This window comes from Archocentrus centrarchus, chromosome 11, assembly GCF_007364275.1.
Source record: "Archocentrus centrarchus isolate MPI-CPG fArcCen1 chromosome 11, fArcCen1, whole genome shotgun sequence".
Classification (NCBI taxonomy): Eukaryota; Metazoa; Chordata; class Actinopteri; order Cichliformes; family Cichlidae; genus Archocentrus; species Archocentrus centrarchus.
This window is the reverse complement of record NC_044356.1, coordinates 19,649,075-19,664,147: the sequence shown is the minus strand read 5'-3', so window position 1 is coordinate 19,664,147 and position 15,073 is coordinate 19,649,075. Positions and strand designations below refer to the sequence as shown.

The 15,073-nt window shown below is 41.4% G+C and overlaps 1 protein-coding gene across 2 annotated transcripts in view; it reads left to right on the top strand.

Annotated features, from left to right (window-relative positions):
* Nucleotides 1-14,448, top strand: part of elmo1 (engulfment and cell motility 1 (ced-12 homolog, C. elegans)) — a 102,225-nt gene extending 87,777 nt beyond the window's left edge. For both annotated transcript variants that reach the window (XM_030740647.1, XM_030740648.1), the window contains 6 exons: nucleotides 3,055-3,218; nucleotides 5,602-5,714; nucleotides 9,080-9,187; nucleotides 9,560-9,642; nucleotides 11,869-11,946; nucleotides 14,095-14,448. In XM_030740647.1, coding sequence (XP_030596507.1) covers nucleotides 3,055-3,218; nucleotides 5,602-5,714; nucleotides 9,080-9,187; nucleotides 9,560-9,642; nucleotides 11,869-11,946; nucleotides 14,095-14,295 — 747 coding nt within the window. In that variant the 3' untranslated portion in view covers nucleotides 14,296-14,448. The remainder of the gene's footprint in view (nucleotides 1-3,054; nucleotides 3,219-5,601; nucleotides 5,715-9,079; nucleotides 9,188-9,559; nucleotides 9,643-11,868; nucleotides 11,947-14,094) is intronic.
* Nucleotides 14,449-15,073: the final 625 nt, after the last annotated feature.

The window sequence follows — 15,073 nt, the reverse complement described above, 5'->3', positions numbered from 1 at the left end:
TTTCAGCTCAAAAAGGAGGAGGAGGAGCGGGTAGACTGAGGTGAGGGGCTGAAGCTAAAAAGTTGGTCTTGGGGGCCATAAATCTGCCATGAGCTGGACACCTGTGCCTCCCCATGAAAATATGGCAATTTATAGTGATTCACAGGTAAGGACAAAACACAGAAAACTGCCTTCCATGGAGAAGACATCCAATAGTAATGGATGGATGGATTCATGGATGGGTGAAAGGATACCAGAAGCCTACATTGCTGCACGCTCACTGAGAGTAAGTCCTGACTGGTGCAGAGGGAAAGCGTCAATGCTCGCCCTCTAGTGGATCGACTTTATTTATTTATTAATTTTGCTGCTATTTCCAGTATGGCTACTGTTCAATTAGCAAAGGAATTTATACCTGTTGCACCTTTTAGCATGCAGGAGCATTTGATACTAAACACAGTTCTTTGCACATGGAGTAAATTATACATTTTTTACTTAGTGAGCATGTTGTTTTTAAAGACCCATTATCCACAGCTATCAGGATTGTTTTGAAAATGGCATAATGAGGTCAATATGTAGCATAAATGGGTTTTATCTTCATCTGGAATTGAGCTTCTTTGTGAGCAACCGAGATCCTGATCTCGGCTTTTATGTGTTCTGTCAAAGGGGATTTGGAGGATGCACTTTTGCACAGTCACTGATGTTTTGCATTAGTTATAGTGCCACTTGGATTCAGATTACATTAGAGAAAGCCACTAATGTGGGTCCGTGTCTGGGCTTTGTAAATGAATCAGACCGCATATGGTCAAAATTTCAACTCTGCAAGTGATTCTTTGGAGGAATCTAATGGCCTGTCATATCTGGTTGCGAAAATATACTAATTTCAGAGCCCAGCTGTAACGTTGCCAGTGTGCTTGCGGCTCTGTGTAACTCTCTCTTTGACCTCCTGACACTCCTCGTTTCTGTGCTTGTCACATTTTTGCACGTTTTGTTTCCAGGATTAATTTGTTGTCCATTAGTTTGGAAGTCAGTCATTACCACCTCCAAACATATTTTATTCAAAAAGTTAATCCCCAGATTAAAGTTTGTAATCAGTTACAAAAATACTTTTTTATGGTGAAGGCTTAATACCAGCATATTACCACAAGACCCCATCAGATCTAGAATTAGACAAGTGTTAAGTCCTTTTCCTGGCATTATTGCTGAGCAGCCCCAACTTCCCCACAGGGGACTTTGGGTCCAGACCTCCTCTTAATGCGTATTAACACAGAGAGTACTGCTGATGCTGATCTAAGAAGATTATCTTCAATCGCCTGCGTCATCTGGAGTGTGTTTTGTTTTTTGGTGCTGGACTGCAGTTTATTCTGTGCCTGTTACATTTTCAGTAAGTCAAGCCTTCTATTTTTAAGGCTCTCACCCCATTGCTTGGTCTGACTAGTGAGAGGCCACAGGTTAGCAAGTTGATGAGTAATCGCCTTGCAGTAAAAACAAACAAGAACAATATTACATAAGATTGTGTTTGGGATCTTGGCTGGGTATTGGCATAGCTGTTAAGGGTGAGAAGCCAAGACTAAATAGACACGAGAAGACACCAATCATAAAGAAGGTCCACAGAAGTATCTACTTTTCTGCATGTTAGCACAAAAGATGAACTCAAACCTTCATCATCTCCTAATTTAATAAAGTTTACATATTGCAAGGAAGTGTCTGATGAGGTGGGAAACAAGTGTGGTGTTAAGCGCTTGATCAATCCATATCAAAGGGAACAGTATGATTTGATCCGGTGAAGCAGCATCTGCAGGCCCAGATGCTGCTTCTAACGAGGTTGATCCGTAATCATGTCTAGCATCGCATCATCTGCAGTTAGTGGAGCAGCACTGCTTAGCAAGAGAAATATATTTTAAAAAATGTATTTTTATAGCCACATACTGTATTACACACAGTGTCTCAGAAGAATTTGCAGCCCCACTTAAACCCGTTGCTCTGTAAGCTGCTCTGTTTTTTAAGGTTCTGTTTGAAACTTTTCACGACGTTCTCAGTCAGATTCCTTTTTGTGTTGGCCAAATGAATTTGCAGATCAAGATTTGGATTGTATCTTTGGATTACAGTAGTGTTAAAATTCTAATTATGCAAACTCTAAATCACTTGTCAGAGCACCAAGCTAAATGGAAGCAGCTGTCATTGAGTATTTCAGCACAGGACTAATTTTCTGAAATGCTTCAGTGTGTTTGCAGAAGGATGGAGAGCTTTTGTACATGTAGTCAGCGTATTCCTGTCATAAAAACCTGTTCAAAGTGCGGGTTTATTATTGTTGCTACTTATGAATTTAAGTACAACTCCATTTTGGTCCTGGCTTTTGTGTGGTCACTAGTCTCAGCCAGTATTTGGGGCACCGGTACCCATGCTTCAAGGGGGGGGGGGGGGGGGGGGGGGTGCACTTTCTACACCTTCTGGCAAATTAATTCCTGTGTCTTTGCTATCGAGTAAATATTTTTCAGAGTGTTGCACACCAACACGTGCCAATTCCTGCATTTCCTTTTTTCTTTGCACAGGCATTAAAAGATGTCTTTTGTTGGTCTGTTTGTTATCTCTTCTGGGTTTTTTTTTTGCTCACTCCAGACAGTACGCAGATGCACTTAACTAAATAATCTAGATAGGCTGTTGATGACTTTGAAGAGCGCTCGTGTCATGCTTGTGCTCCAATGACCGATTTTAGCTCATTTTTAATACTATGAGCAAGTTCTATCATGCATTTCCCTGATGTAAGATATTGACAGTTGCATTCGACTACCCACTGTTAAACTGATCTGCTTTACTCTTTTCCCACTTGATGCCCAATGAACCAGACTGGATTAGAAGCTCCCGTTCTGGGGGGGAAAAAAAAGGCCTAAATCCTGTTGGGAACCAGAGTTAAATAAATGCTCCCCTGAGCTTAAAAATTGGAGGGGTGTGAGGGGTAATTTTGACTTCCTGTGTCCTTTCAGATGTAGTACACGCTCTCTGTCTTCACCCATTATGTCTCCTGCACCCGCTGTAATCTCATCTTGCTCTCCTGTGCTTCTCGGCTCTGTTACCCAGGTAATGCAGGTGGTGAGGGAGCAGATCATGCGAGCACTCACTCTCAAGCCTAATTCCCTGGACCAGTTCAAGAGTCGCCTGCAGAACCTGAGCTACACAGAGATCCTGAAGATACGTCAGTCTGAAAGGATGAATCAGGAAGACTTCCAGTCCCGCCCCATCCTGTGAGTCATGCAGTCATATTTTTGTTTTGTTTTAGCATAAAATCCAAACATGCAAAAGCATGCATTTATTGTTTGTTTGAAGTGTTACACCAAAGCTTACTGGCATGTCAGAACAGCAACCAAATGCTTAATTTAATATGAATAGCAGCTACTAATATTTTATTAATGCATATTGTAGGGCTTTGTTTGCAGGCAAAGACACTCTGAAAGCAGTGAAAGCTACTCTGTTTTCTGTAGATTTGGAGGAACAGCTAAGTGATATTCCTGCTGGTGCCTGCAACTGTCGTTCTTTTGAGCGACCTGACCGGGACCCAAATGAGAGTATAATATGCATCTACAAAGAGCTGCAGTGCTCAATATGCTTGTGCATTTGTCAACCAAATGCCAGCAACTGGCCTAAAAGCAGGTTGCACCTGTGTTTTGCTCTTGTAATTAAAAAAAAAAGGAATTAAATTCAAATTGTTCACAAATGTCATTGCAAGTGAATACTCCATTAATGACCCTCCAGCTCATTACACAAGGAGAGCTAGTCTGTAATAGATCATTCATTCAGTGATCATTGATGCAGGTCCTGTAATGAAGAACATTGTTTTGTCCTGCTTGTATTTAATGGAGTAGGTAGCACTATTGAAAAATCGTTACATCAAGAGAGCTTGTCCCTTTGAAGAGTAATCGATGCCTAGCCAAGGGCTTATTGAATCAATATTGGATGGGTAGAGACCAAACTTTAGTGAACAATTAATCCCAGTGAAGAAAGTAGAATAAAATAAAGGAGGCTGCACAAAAGGGCAAAGTTTTTATAAACTTTTCATATGAACATTTTAGTTGGTTTTCAGATAGGTTCACTGGCTAACATAGCACAATTCATTGCCGTGTCCTGTATTAATAAGGAAAAGTAAAATAAAATGTGAAGAAGCTCATAAGCAATTTAAAGCAAAGTGAAAATGAAACGACTTGCTTTAAAACTGTATCACAGCTGTTGAGAAGTGCTGAGTATTGCAGACTCTCTTTTAAAGACTGCCGTTGGTCTTTTCCCTCTAATCTTTGCAGCACAATTAAGATTTGTAAACACAATGAGCTGAGCATGTCAGACCATGTATTTAAACAAGCCCCGCATTACTCACTACAATTGCGCGCACTTCTCCGCTACAAATTATTGGAGAGAATGAGTTAAGACATCAAAAGAAGGTGAAGCGATGCTTTCATGGCCTCAGATCAAAGCTGCCTGTCTTTGTAGAAAGTCTGAGCTTGTGGATTATTTTAAGATATACAAAATCTCCACCTTAAGTCAGTGCAGTCCCTAATGATGATGAGGATGAAGAGTGACAAAAGTGGCAATACTTCACTCTTTAGATAGTGTACATTACCAGAAGGCTTGTGCCTCACTTCTTTCATCATTTAAATACTTGTTAACAACCACAAGACTTCTTTGCAGAGGGCTGCCCGTACAAGACTTCTAATTTTCTGCATTTGCCAGAAAGAATCAATTTTAAATTAAAACTGAGGAGCTGCTTCCTAAGAAGACAAAGCAACAAAGTAATCTAAAACGCTCAGGCAAAAGCAGTCTTACCCGTGTCGAGCTCAGTCATAAAAGCGGTGCATGAAGTGGTAAAGACGAGCTGTCATCATCCATCCTTTCCGAGCCACGCCTTTCCCACTAGCTGTTTCTTTAAAGATGTCAGAGTGAATGTCCTAACACAGATCAATGTAATGACTGGAATCACCAATGAGGCAAATACATACCCAGGGAGGGCAAGCAGGGAGACAGATGAAGGGAGGAAAAGAGTGGATGAGCCTGAAGGAGACGATGATGCGATCAAGAACGCCAGCGTGGTGGAAAAATCCACGACCGAAACATAAAATTCCTACAGTCGATAATATTTCTAGAATATAAAACAAAAGTATAGTAAATCTGATGAGAAAGGGTTCAGCTGTAATAATAATGGTGAGCAGCACTGCTCAAGCAGATCACATACATATTTCATGTTGACTTGTGCTGTGTGCTCCGCATTCATATGCAACAAAGACACACATACATGAAGCTGCATGAATAAATGACAGGAAATCAAGCACAAGCTGCAGCAACACAGATTTCCACTGATCAACCTTACGAAATGCTGCAACATATTTCTGACTGTGTGAAAGTATATCAGCGTGTTTGCCCCCGTCTGTTCCCTTTCCGACATTCCTATCGCCCAGGATTTTCTCAGTCAGATGAATGCTGCACATATTGCCAGATAACCTGAGCAAATGCACGAGAATTCACTTCTGTTATATCCGATCTTATAAGGTCTTGTGGCTCGCTGTCACTGGCTTGCCACACTGGATGGGTGTGGTTAACGGAGGTTAAACAGTTCTCTGGTGCTTGCCTGTTGTTCTGCAGGGAGCTGAGGGAAAAGATCCAGCCAGAGATCATGGAACTGATCAAACAACAGAGGCTCAACAGGTTGTGTGAGGGCACTTGCTTCAGGAAAATCAGTAGTCGCAGGAGGCAAGGTGAGGCACAGTGTTCACACACACACACACAAAAGCATGTATTTGCAAGCATACAAACCTGACGTCAGGTCATAGGCATCAGAATTCATAACCATGTCTGCTCTGTCCACAAAAGATCTACTTCTGTTTTCTCCTTTGTCTCCTTCTGTTCTTTGTCATCATCGCCTTATTCTCTTTTCCGTATGAAGACACCACAGGAGATATTTTATCTGAGGGGAATCTTTGAAGCTCTGGACTGCTGTGCATCTGCTGTCATGATCACTCAGAAGTTTTCTGGCTCTCTGAGCCTTTGAGGCTGACATATAGTGAAACTCTGCCTCTCTCGCTGCATACAGAAAAGAAGTACACGTGTGCCTGTCTTGAGGTGCACGCACACAGTCTTCCATATGCGCTTGCCCCTGCACATACAGAGAAGGAGCATGCAAACAAATGCAAAGACGCTTAAAGCCGAAAGCGCTGTGAACACACTTCTGTTTGCACTCATTCAAACGAATTTTAGGGGAAGCTTTGAGGAGAGAATTGAAAGAATGAGAGATGACTCTGATAATCCCCAGCTCTACACTACAGAGAATGTGGTGAAAATGGCAAGGCAGCGTATTACCTTTAGAGAATAACATGAGCCAGAAATTTTGTGTGTGTTGTTCAGGAGATATTAGGATGCTCCCATTTAAAGCGGCACAATGGAGAGAAGAGCAAAAGGAATAAAAAATTGAAAATCCAGCAGCCTGCTTGCGTGCGAGTGTATTCAAATCATTTCACCTAATATCGTATTTCACACTCTCTGCCACGAGAGAGAAAGTAAGAGAGAGGGGAAAGAGAGGAGTAGCAGGTAAAATACCGCTCTTCACTGACAGAGGATTTAATCTGCTTGAGACCTCATCCCTTCACTCTTCTGTCCTCCCCCTTGTGCTTTCTATAACCCCTCTCTGCCACTTTTGCTTCTACAAATACATTAAATCAAAAAAAAAACAAAAAACACAGTGACAAGCTTAGGATGTGGCTTGGTTTGCTGTTATTGCATTACTGTCAGAAGCTGCCCTGTAGGAACTGTACTTTTCAATAAGTCAAATTAAACTGAGGTTAGACCTGGTGCCACCCCCCACCCCCTCCATGCACCAATTTATTCTGGCATTCTAAAGCCTGATCACTGATGAATTCATCTTGGCAGCTGTCATCCAGATGTTGTCATAGCCGGACGACAGAAACAGAGTGGATAAAAAAGACAGTTGAGTTAAAAAGATTATTCAGGACAGATGTTCAGGTGGAAACCATCAGCCAGATTAAGTATCTGATCTTCTTCGCTGCTTGTAGCCGACTGATTTACGCTCATCTGGGTTTTGCGCAGCGGCGTGCTGCGAATGAGATCATATTACCATATCATGGTCGTTACCTCACAGAGATCCTAGAAAGCTTCTCAAAGGAATTGAGAACCCTTCCACACGCACGCAGCCATGTGAATCCTATACATAAAGAAAGCACATTGGCCCTTTTGCAATGCTTGAACCACACTAAGTGTATAAAGCTATTTATGAGCCCTGCTGGATCTGATTTGAGCATGCAAGCCTGTGGGGTTACACTGGCTTTAATCTGCTGCAACAGCACACTAACTGTAGCCAAGTCATCTGCCTGCTACAAGCTAGCTGTAGCTGATATCGCTTCTGAGGACTCTGAGGAGATGCTGTTTATCCTCAACGCTCCTGCAACCCCATTCCTCAATGTCTTTCTCTGGCTTGCTTTATATCCGTCTTGTGCACGTGTGAATTTATACATTCTATATTTGCTTCTGCTTTCATTAATCCATCTTGCCCCTATCTCTCTTCCCACTAATGCACAGCAAAGTTAACGTGTGTAAGCAGTAATGGCTAATATCAGATTTTTCCATTATTTTTGGTATATTTCTTAGACAGATTTTCCTCTCTCTACTCCCCATGCTGCCCATAACAAGAAAATGCTTATTTTTAAAAGGTCAGCTTGATGGCTCTTTAAAGTTTGAAAGAGTGCTATTTGTGCTGTCTTAGGTCCAGGATACTGCATGCAGCAGCACTTGAGTTGAAGGAAAAAATGTACTTTGGGTAAATATTGCTTTAAAGCAAAAGTAAATTTTAAAATTTGACCTAATTCTGTTAAATCTTATCGTTCACCAATGTTCTGGTTGCTGAATCTGTGATTGTTACAAGTGATACAGGAGATAAGTCTCAGATCAAAGACAGCATCTCCAAGCCAAAAGAAGAACATACGCTGTTATATAGACCCACCCTATCAGTTAAGATGAGCAGTTTTGAGCCTCCCATCCCCTCACCGCCACCGCACAGATCTCTATCGGCTCCCCGTGGACCGGTGCCACTCAAACCACCAGCCTGGCACCACTGACTGTCTATTTTCAGCAATTAGGATTTGGACTGTGCACACACCAGGCAGAACTCCCCAGTCTGTGCTCGCTCAATGCCAGCTCAGCTTGGTGCCCACCTTGCCAGGAAATAGCCAACAAACACCAGGCTGGAGGCAGAGGCTGGCGATGGAGACAACCACCAGCACTTAACAGGCACAACTGGGGCTGACACTGCTGGGGGGATTACTCAGGACGGCAGCCACGAGAAAAACAAACGCGAAGAGTCGTCTTAATGGGGCCTTGTTTAAATTATGTCACCTTTAACTTCATTTTCTGCAGCATGTGTACACTAAATCAAGATCAGCTTCTTTGCGCTTCATTTAATTTTAGGCCACATTCTTTTTTTTTTATTTTTTTTATTTTTTTTTTTAATTAATCAGATAATAATTTTGCTGTAGCATATAGTTGATTTCTTATCTTTGACAGCCCCGTTGGATATGAAAAACTTTCAAAATAAGGACTTAGATACTTTGATATTAAAACACTGTCAAACTTTTCATGAAATTTCCTCAATCTTCACATAACTAGTATTCAGAAAAGTAGCTTGGATCCTCTTCCTCTGCTAAGGACCTGATACACACTTGGATTTGTTTAATCAGGTCACAGTTAAGGTTTCATGCTCTTTTGAGCCTTTTGAGCGAGAAAAAAAACCTGGATGTCCTTTTGTGATCTTGAATTGAGCGTGTTTTCTGCTGTTGAGTCATTGCTCAGTGATGAAGGCCAATGGTTTTGTTGTTACCCATCCAGATCCCTCCCCCCCCTCGTGGAGATCATCATTGCCCATCTGTGGATTTTCCTCAAGGCTGTTTTATTTTTTGACACATATTTTTTGCCATGCTAATTTTCTCTCCTGTTGATGAGTCATGCAAATCCATACCCGTGTGATGCCTTTGCCAACCACTGCTTATTTCATAACACCTCTAAATCTGCTTCTTACTCCCTTCTGTCTTCCTCTTTTTCTCATCATTTGTTCTAGATAAGTTTTGGTACTGCCGTCTGTCCCCGAATCATAAAGTCCTGCACTACGGAGATCTGGAAGAGAGCCCTCAAGGCGAGGTGCCCCACGACTCTTTACAGGACAAACGTGAGTGTCAAGTGAAACTTTTGATTGTTTATACCTAGTATTTTAGGACAATTTCTATTTAGCTGCTCTTCAAATGACTTCTAGAGGCCAATATTTATGGGTGTGTATTTCTTGCAAATATGTATGTCTTTCTGAATTCAGAGACGAGCAGCAGTCACCGACACGAACAGTTGGCTTTTTACAGACGGTGTTAACATCAGTTTTACTCGTGGGGCTTGCACAGTGACAGATTTGGGGAGAATTTTAAGTTTTAATCACTTAGAACCAAAAAAAAAACCAAGCACCCATATGGGATGACACAGTTGTCAAGGGGATGAGGATGTTGTTGTTGTCGTTGTTGTTGTTGTAAACTCACTTCTGTCTTCTCTGCAGTGCCTGTGGCTGATATCAAAGCTGTTATCACTGGCAAAGACTGTCCTCACATGAAGGAAAAGGGAGCCCTGAAGCAAAATAAGGTGCGTGCGTGCGTGCGTGTTCATATACATGCATGTGCATATGTGTGGGCAGGTGGGCGTGTAACCAGGCGAGAGAGTTTCTGTGTACATGAGAGTTGCATAACGAGGATGTCAGTTACATAATTTTGCTTTGGGAAATAACACAATAACGTGCGTCTCAGTGCTCTGCACAGAGAGACGCATCCATTAGCAGCCTTGTGTAAGAATACATCATTGAGTACTTCGTTAGTTGCATACGATAAAACCCTGCTGGCATCTTTTCTTCACTGTTAAGGTATGATAGTAACATTTGGGCATGCCCTCTGCGGCACCTTATCCAGGATGAAAGAGCCATCTTGTCTGCATCTGTGTACACATCAGCCCTTCCTCGTTCGTACTTTTCCTCTGCAAACCTTCGGCCCCCACCCACAGGACTCTGATATATTGGATCTTGGATAAATAGCCTTGAAGACAAAGGAGCACGCCTCCTCCCTGCTTTGTCTCCTTTATTACCTTGTCGATAAGCGCAGGTCTTGGAGAATGACCTGAGGGGGGTCTGCGGGCTGTCTAGCAGGCCTGTCCAGGCCTTTTGAATGAGAACATAAGCACATTTCATTACTCACTGTTAGAAGACCAGCCAAAGTCACCCCTGCAGACCTGAGAGCAGAGCTGGCATGTGCACCGTTTGTAGGACAGTGGGAGAATAAAGACATGTGAAGTTTTTCCATATTATCTCTCATATCTTCCAGATATATAATAAGTACTTCCATATGTCTCTAACATGGATGTATTGAGGGCCATATTTCCCTTGTTTCAAACACCTCCTTTACCTCAAGATGTGTGTTATTTCAATCAAAGGGACACCTGTCATCTGTGCTGCCATTATCCATCTCATTTTTGAAGCACGCCTTTCAGCTTTACATGCAGCGTCACACAAACTATTAGAGGATATATGAAAAGTGTGGATGATTGCACGCTTTGCTATATTTCCATAATGTTCAAGCAATTTATGATGGGTCCAATTTGTGTGTGTGTGTGTGTAAGGGGGGGTCCTCTGTATCTAAAAGGCAAGTGCACATTTGTGCAGTATATATTTAATAATAAAAAAAAAAAAAAGCTGTTGTGGGAAAGAAGAAATTAAATTAACCCATTACCAAAAAGACAGCTGTAGCACCACTAAAAGGTGCATGCACTTAATAAGTTCATAAAAAGAAAAAGAGAGCAGTAACAAATGAACACAATCTCTCTTTTAATTGCACCAGAAAAAAAGAGAAGCATTAGCTTTGAGGTCATAAACTTGAAAGACTAGCAGTGCTGTTCATTTACTGTGGTTTAAACAATTAATTTCACGTACAAACATTCAGGCGTTATCACCTGCATACACCACATTTTTGGGATTTCAGCCTTTTTAACCACTGAAATACTCAACAACTGTTTCATGAAGTGTCAAGACAATGTGCACAGACATTCCTGCCACCCTCAGGAATAACTTGATATACATTACCCAAAAAAAACCCGTCACATTCCCATCAGCTGCTTGTCGTCTGCAGTAATTATAATAGGTTCTTTACCTATAAGTTGCTAACACATTTAAGATGGTAAATATTGTAACAATATGTATTCCTGCTTAATGGCAGCCCTTTTAGATCACTGTCGCTGTGTGAGCGTATAGCTTGAAGCAGCTGCACAGAGTAGAGAGAATTGTTCTCAGCACTACTTCATGTTTTTTTTCCCCCTCTGAGTCAAATCTGACCACAGATTCTTTTAAGTTCTCCCAGCTCCGGGCTCAGTCTCTGACTGACTAATCCCTACTGCCTTAGTAAACCAGCTGCTAATTTCACACACATTGCAAGCACACATTTAATGAATTACTTGTATATATATGCAAATCTGGCTCTGTCCCTAAGCTTTCCTCACTCTCCATTCAGTTTATTTCCTGCAACAGACCAGAGTTTCTTATTTTAACTATTTTACAATACATAAGAAGAAGAAAGCTCCCTCATATATCTCACTGGTGCCGGATGAGTTAATGTGCAGCTGATATAACAGATGGTGATGAGATGGTGATGAGAAGAGGATTGGACTAGTATGACAGCATTGTGGTGTAAATCTCACCTGTTATTTCTTTTTCTTCTTTTTTTTTCCTTCTACCTTTGTCCCTCCCACCTCCTCCACGGTTGCTCGGTCTTTGCACCATTTTCTCTACCTTGCTTTCTCCCTCCGCTTTTCACTCTGTCCTCTCTGCAGGAGGTGTTAGAGCTGGCCTTCTCTGTCCTCTATGAGTCGGACGAATACTTAAATTTTATCGCTCCTGACAAGCACGAGGTAAGCCGACCCTGCAGTTGTTGACGGTGTCAGACAGAATGAACATGTGTGATTGCACAAAGAGAGACCCTATGCATAGTTTATGCAAGTGTAGAACTGACACATAGATAGTGGAGGAAATGAATGCTTCCCAGCAGTTCAATTCATTAAGCTTTATGGGCTGATATTATTCAATTAGTGAAGGTGAGGTAGTAACTACATTGAAAATTAAGTAATAAGACAAAGCTGTCTTCACGACTTCAGGCTTATATCCCCAAAATAAGGACCTTTTGACATGATTGATTTTATTGCCTTTGAAGTTTTATCAACAAAAGAGTGTTTTGTATTGTGTTGTGTATTTATGAGGTACAGAAGATGCAGAAGCAGTGTGGAAAAACTTTTACTGCTTCCATAGGAATTAAGAGGGTCAAGAGCAGCCATGTGCTGCTAATCAAATGCACTTCATTAACTGATCATCACTAAGTGTGAGCACTTCTATAAAAGCAGAAGTTGTGGCAGTTTGCTGGTCTGGAGCATTCAGGTGTGTGTTAACACGATGCCAACGAGGAAAGTCATCAGCAATGATCTTAGAGGAGCAATCTGGGTTATAAGGCCATTTCTAAACAATTTGAAGTCCATTATTCTACAGTGAGAAGGATTTTTCACAAGCTGAAAACTTTCAAGACAGTGGCCATTCTTCCCAGGAGTGGACGTCCCAGCAAAGTCCCCCCCCCAAGGTCAGATTGTGCAGTGCTCAGAGAAACTGCAAAAAAATACCCAAGAGCTACATCTCAGACACTACAGACCTCAGTTAGCATGTTAAAGTAGGGATGTTTGTCCATAATGCAGATGACCATGTTTCGAGAAAACCAAACACAGCATATCAGCACAAACATCTCATACCAGCTGTGAAGCTGGCGGAGGGGGTGATGATTTGGGCTTGTTTTCCAGGTACAGAATGTGGGCACCTTGCAGTCATTGTGTTGACCATAAACTCCTCTGTATACCAAAGTATTCTAGAGTCAAATGTGAGGCCGCAAATCTACAACAGAATGGCTGAAAGTGAAAAGATTCAAGATGTCGCAAAGTCCAGACCTCAACCTGACTGAAATGCTGTGATTGGAGCTTGAGAGAGCTGTGCATAAATGAATGCCTCCAAAACCTAAATGAACTGAAGCAATGCAGTAAAGAAGAATTCACCAAAATTCCTCAAGCTCAACAACGTGAGATACTAAAAAAAGTTATACAGAACTATTACTTCAAGTTATTACTGCTAAAGGTGGTTTGTTGAATCGTGGGATCGTGCTTAGTTTTTCATACACTGCTTCTTCATTTTGGCTTAGTTTTTATTAAATTAATAATGACACGGTGTGACTTATGTGTTCTTGTTCATCTGAGATTGTATTTAGATAATTTTAGAAACTAATAAAGACAAGATTGTTTTTTTTTTAATTTTTTTAAATCATGTCCTGATATGTAAAACCTTAGAATTGACAGAGGGTCTACCTTAATTTTACCATGAGTGTTGGAAGTACTGTCAGTAATCCTCATCTGCTGTGCTTGTATGTTGTTGTTTATGGTTTATAGAACTCATCCATATACTGTGTGTGTGTGTGTGTGTGTGTGTGTGTGTGTGTGTGTGTGTGTGTGTGTGTGTGTGTGTGTGTGTGTGTGTGTGTGTGTGAGTGAGTGAGAGAGAGAGAGCGCTGTTCACCGAACCATGTATTCTGACATGTAAAGCATAACTAACACTGTGTGAATGGTGTAGATGAAACAATGACAGTGTTCACATTGCACCAGCCTATTTGCCATTAGCTTGGAAAAAACTTTATTAGACTTGACAATAACTTGCCCCAGTTTGCTTGACTTAACTTTAGTTTGCCCCAAAAGACATTAAAACACCTCTGCTTATAAATAACTGATACTGTTTGGGGAGTGTGGCAAATAGAAGTCAAGAGTTTTTGTTTTTTATAGATCTGGGTCAAATATTACTCATGGCGTATGGACTGTTTTTTTTTGTTGTTTTTTTTGAAGGTGTCCCCTTTCTATTCCTCCTGGCTTGGAGAGTAGATTTTAGAGGTTTTGTGTCTGCAACTGTAGCTTCTTTGTGCCTTACCCATTGTTATTATTATTATTATTATTAATGTGCTTCTGCCCATCTCTCTGCAGTACTGTGTGTGGACAGATGGCCTGAATGCCCTTCTGGGTAAGGAGATGACCAGTGATTACACCAAATCTGACATGGACACCCTGCTGTCCATGGAGATGAAGCTTCGCCTCTTGGATCTAGAGAACATCCAGATTCCGGAGGTCCCGCCCCCGATTCCCAAAGAACCTAGCAACTATGACTTTGTTTACGACTGTAACTAGCTGTACAAGTCCACAAGCCCGAACCCAAACAAACCCTGAACCTACTGTATTCACTGGACCAATCCCCTTTTCTTATAAACTGGAACAAGAATAAATAATAATAATAATAAAAAAAAAAACACATAATATAAAAAAAATGAACTGTGATTGAAAGAAAAAAAAAAGGATTTCTTGAACTATTTTCCTCTTGCTTCTTGCTAGATGTTTGTAAGGGAGAAAAATGGTGCGTATTATTAGTAACTGTTGCACTTGAGGGACTTGGGGGCCGATGCAGAGTCATCATGTTGCCATGGAAAAGAGAGACAGGAAGTATTTGTTTGGCCACGTCTTCTCCTCCTCCTTCTTCACTCTCCTCCAGTGTCTGGTGTTTGAAAGCATTCACCTTTCCTTCTTCTTGGCTGAGGCGCTCACTGTCATTTTGCTTCAAGATTGTTGTAGGCAAAAGCTTAGAAATTCACCTTCCTTGTTGTCCCTCTTTATGTTTTTATTTTTCCTCAGGGCTTTTGTCAGGAGGGGTGATGGCTGTAGGGATCAAGACCGGTGGTTTAGGAGCGGGGAAAGATGACGGGGTTGTCAACTTCCCAGTAGTATTTCCTGTCACATTCCCATTTACAGTAGGCCATTTGTGGCAGCTAAGTATTTCCCAAGGGACTGAATTACATTTTAAGATGAATACTTTTTTGAAAATAGTGTCTTCTGTCTACTCTGCTCTGCTTCACATGTAATAGAGACTGTTAGAATAAGTCAATCCTTGAAATCCAGGCACTGTACTGCAGTA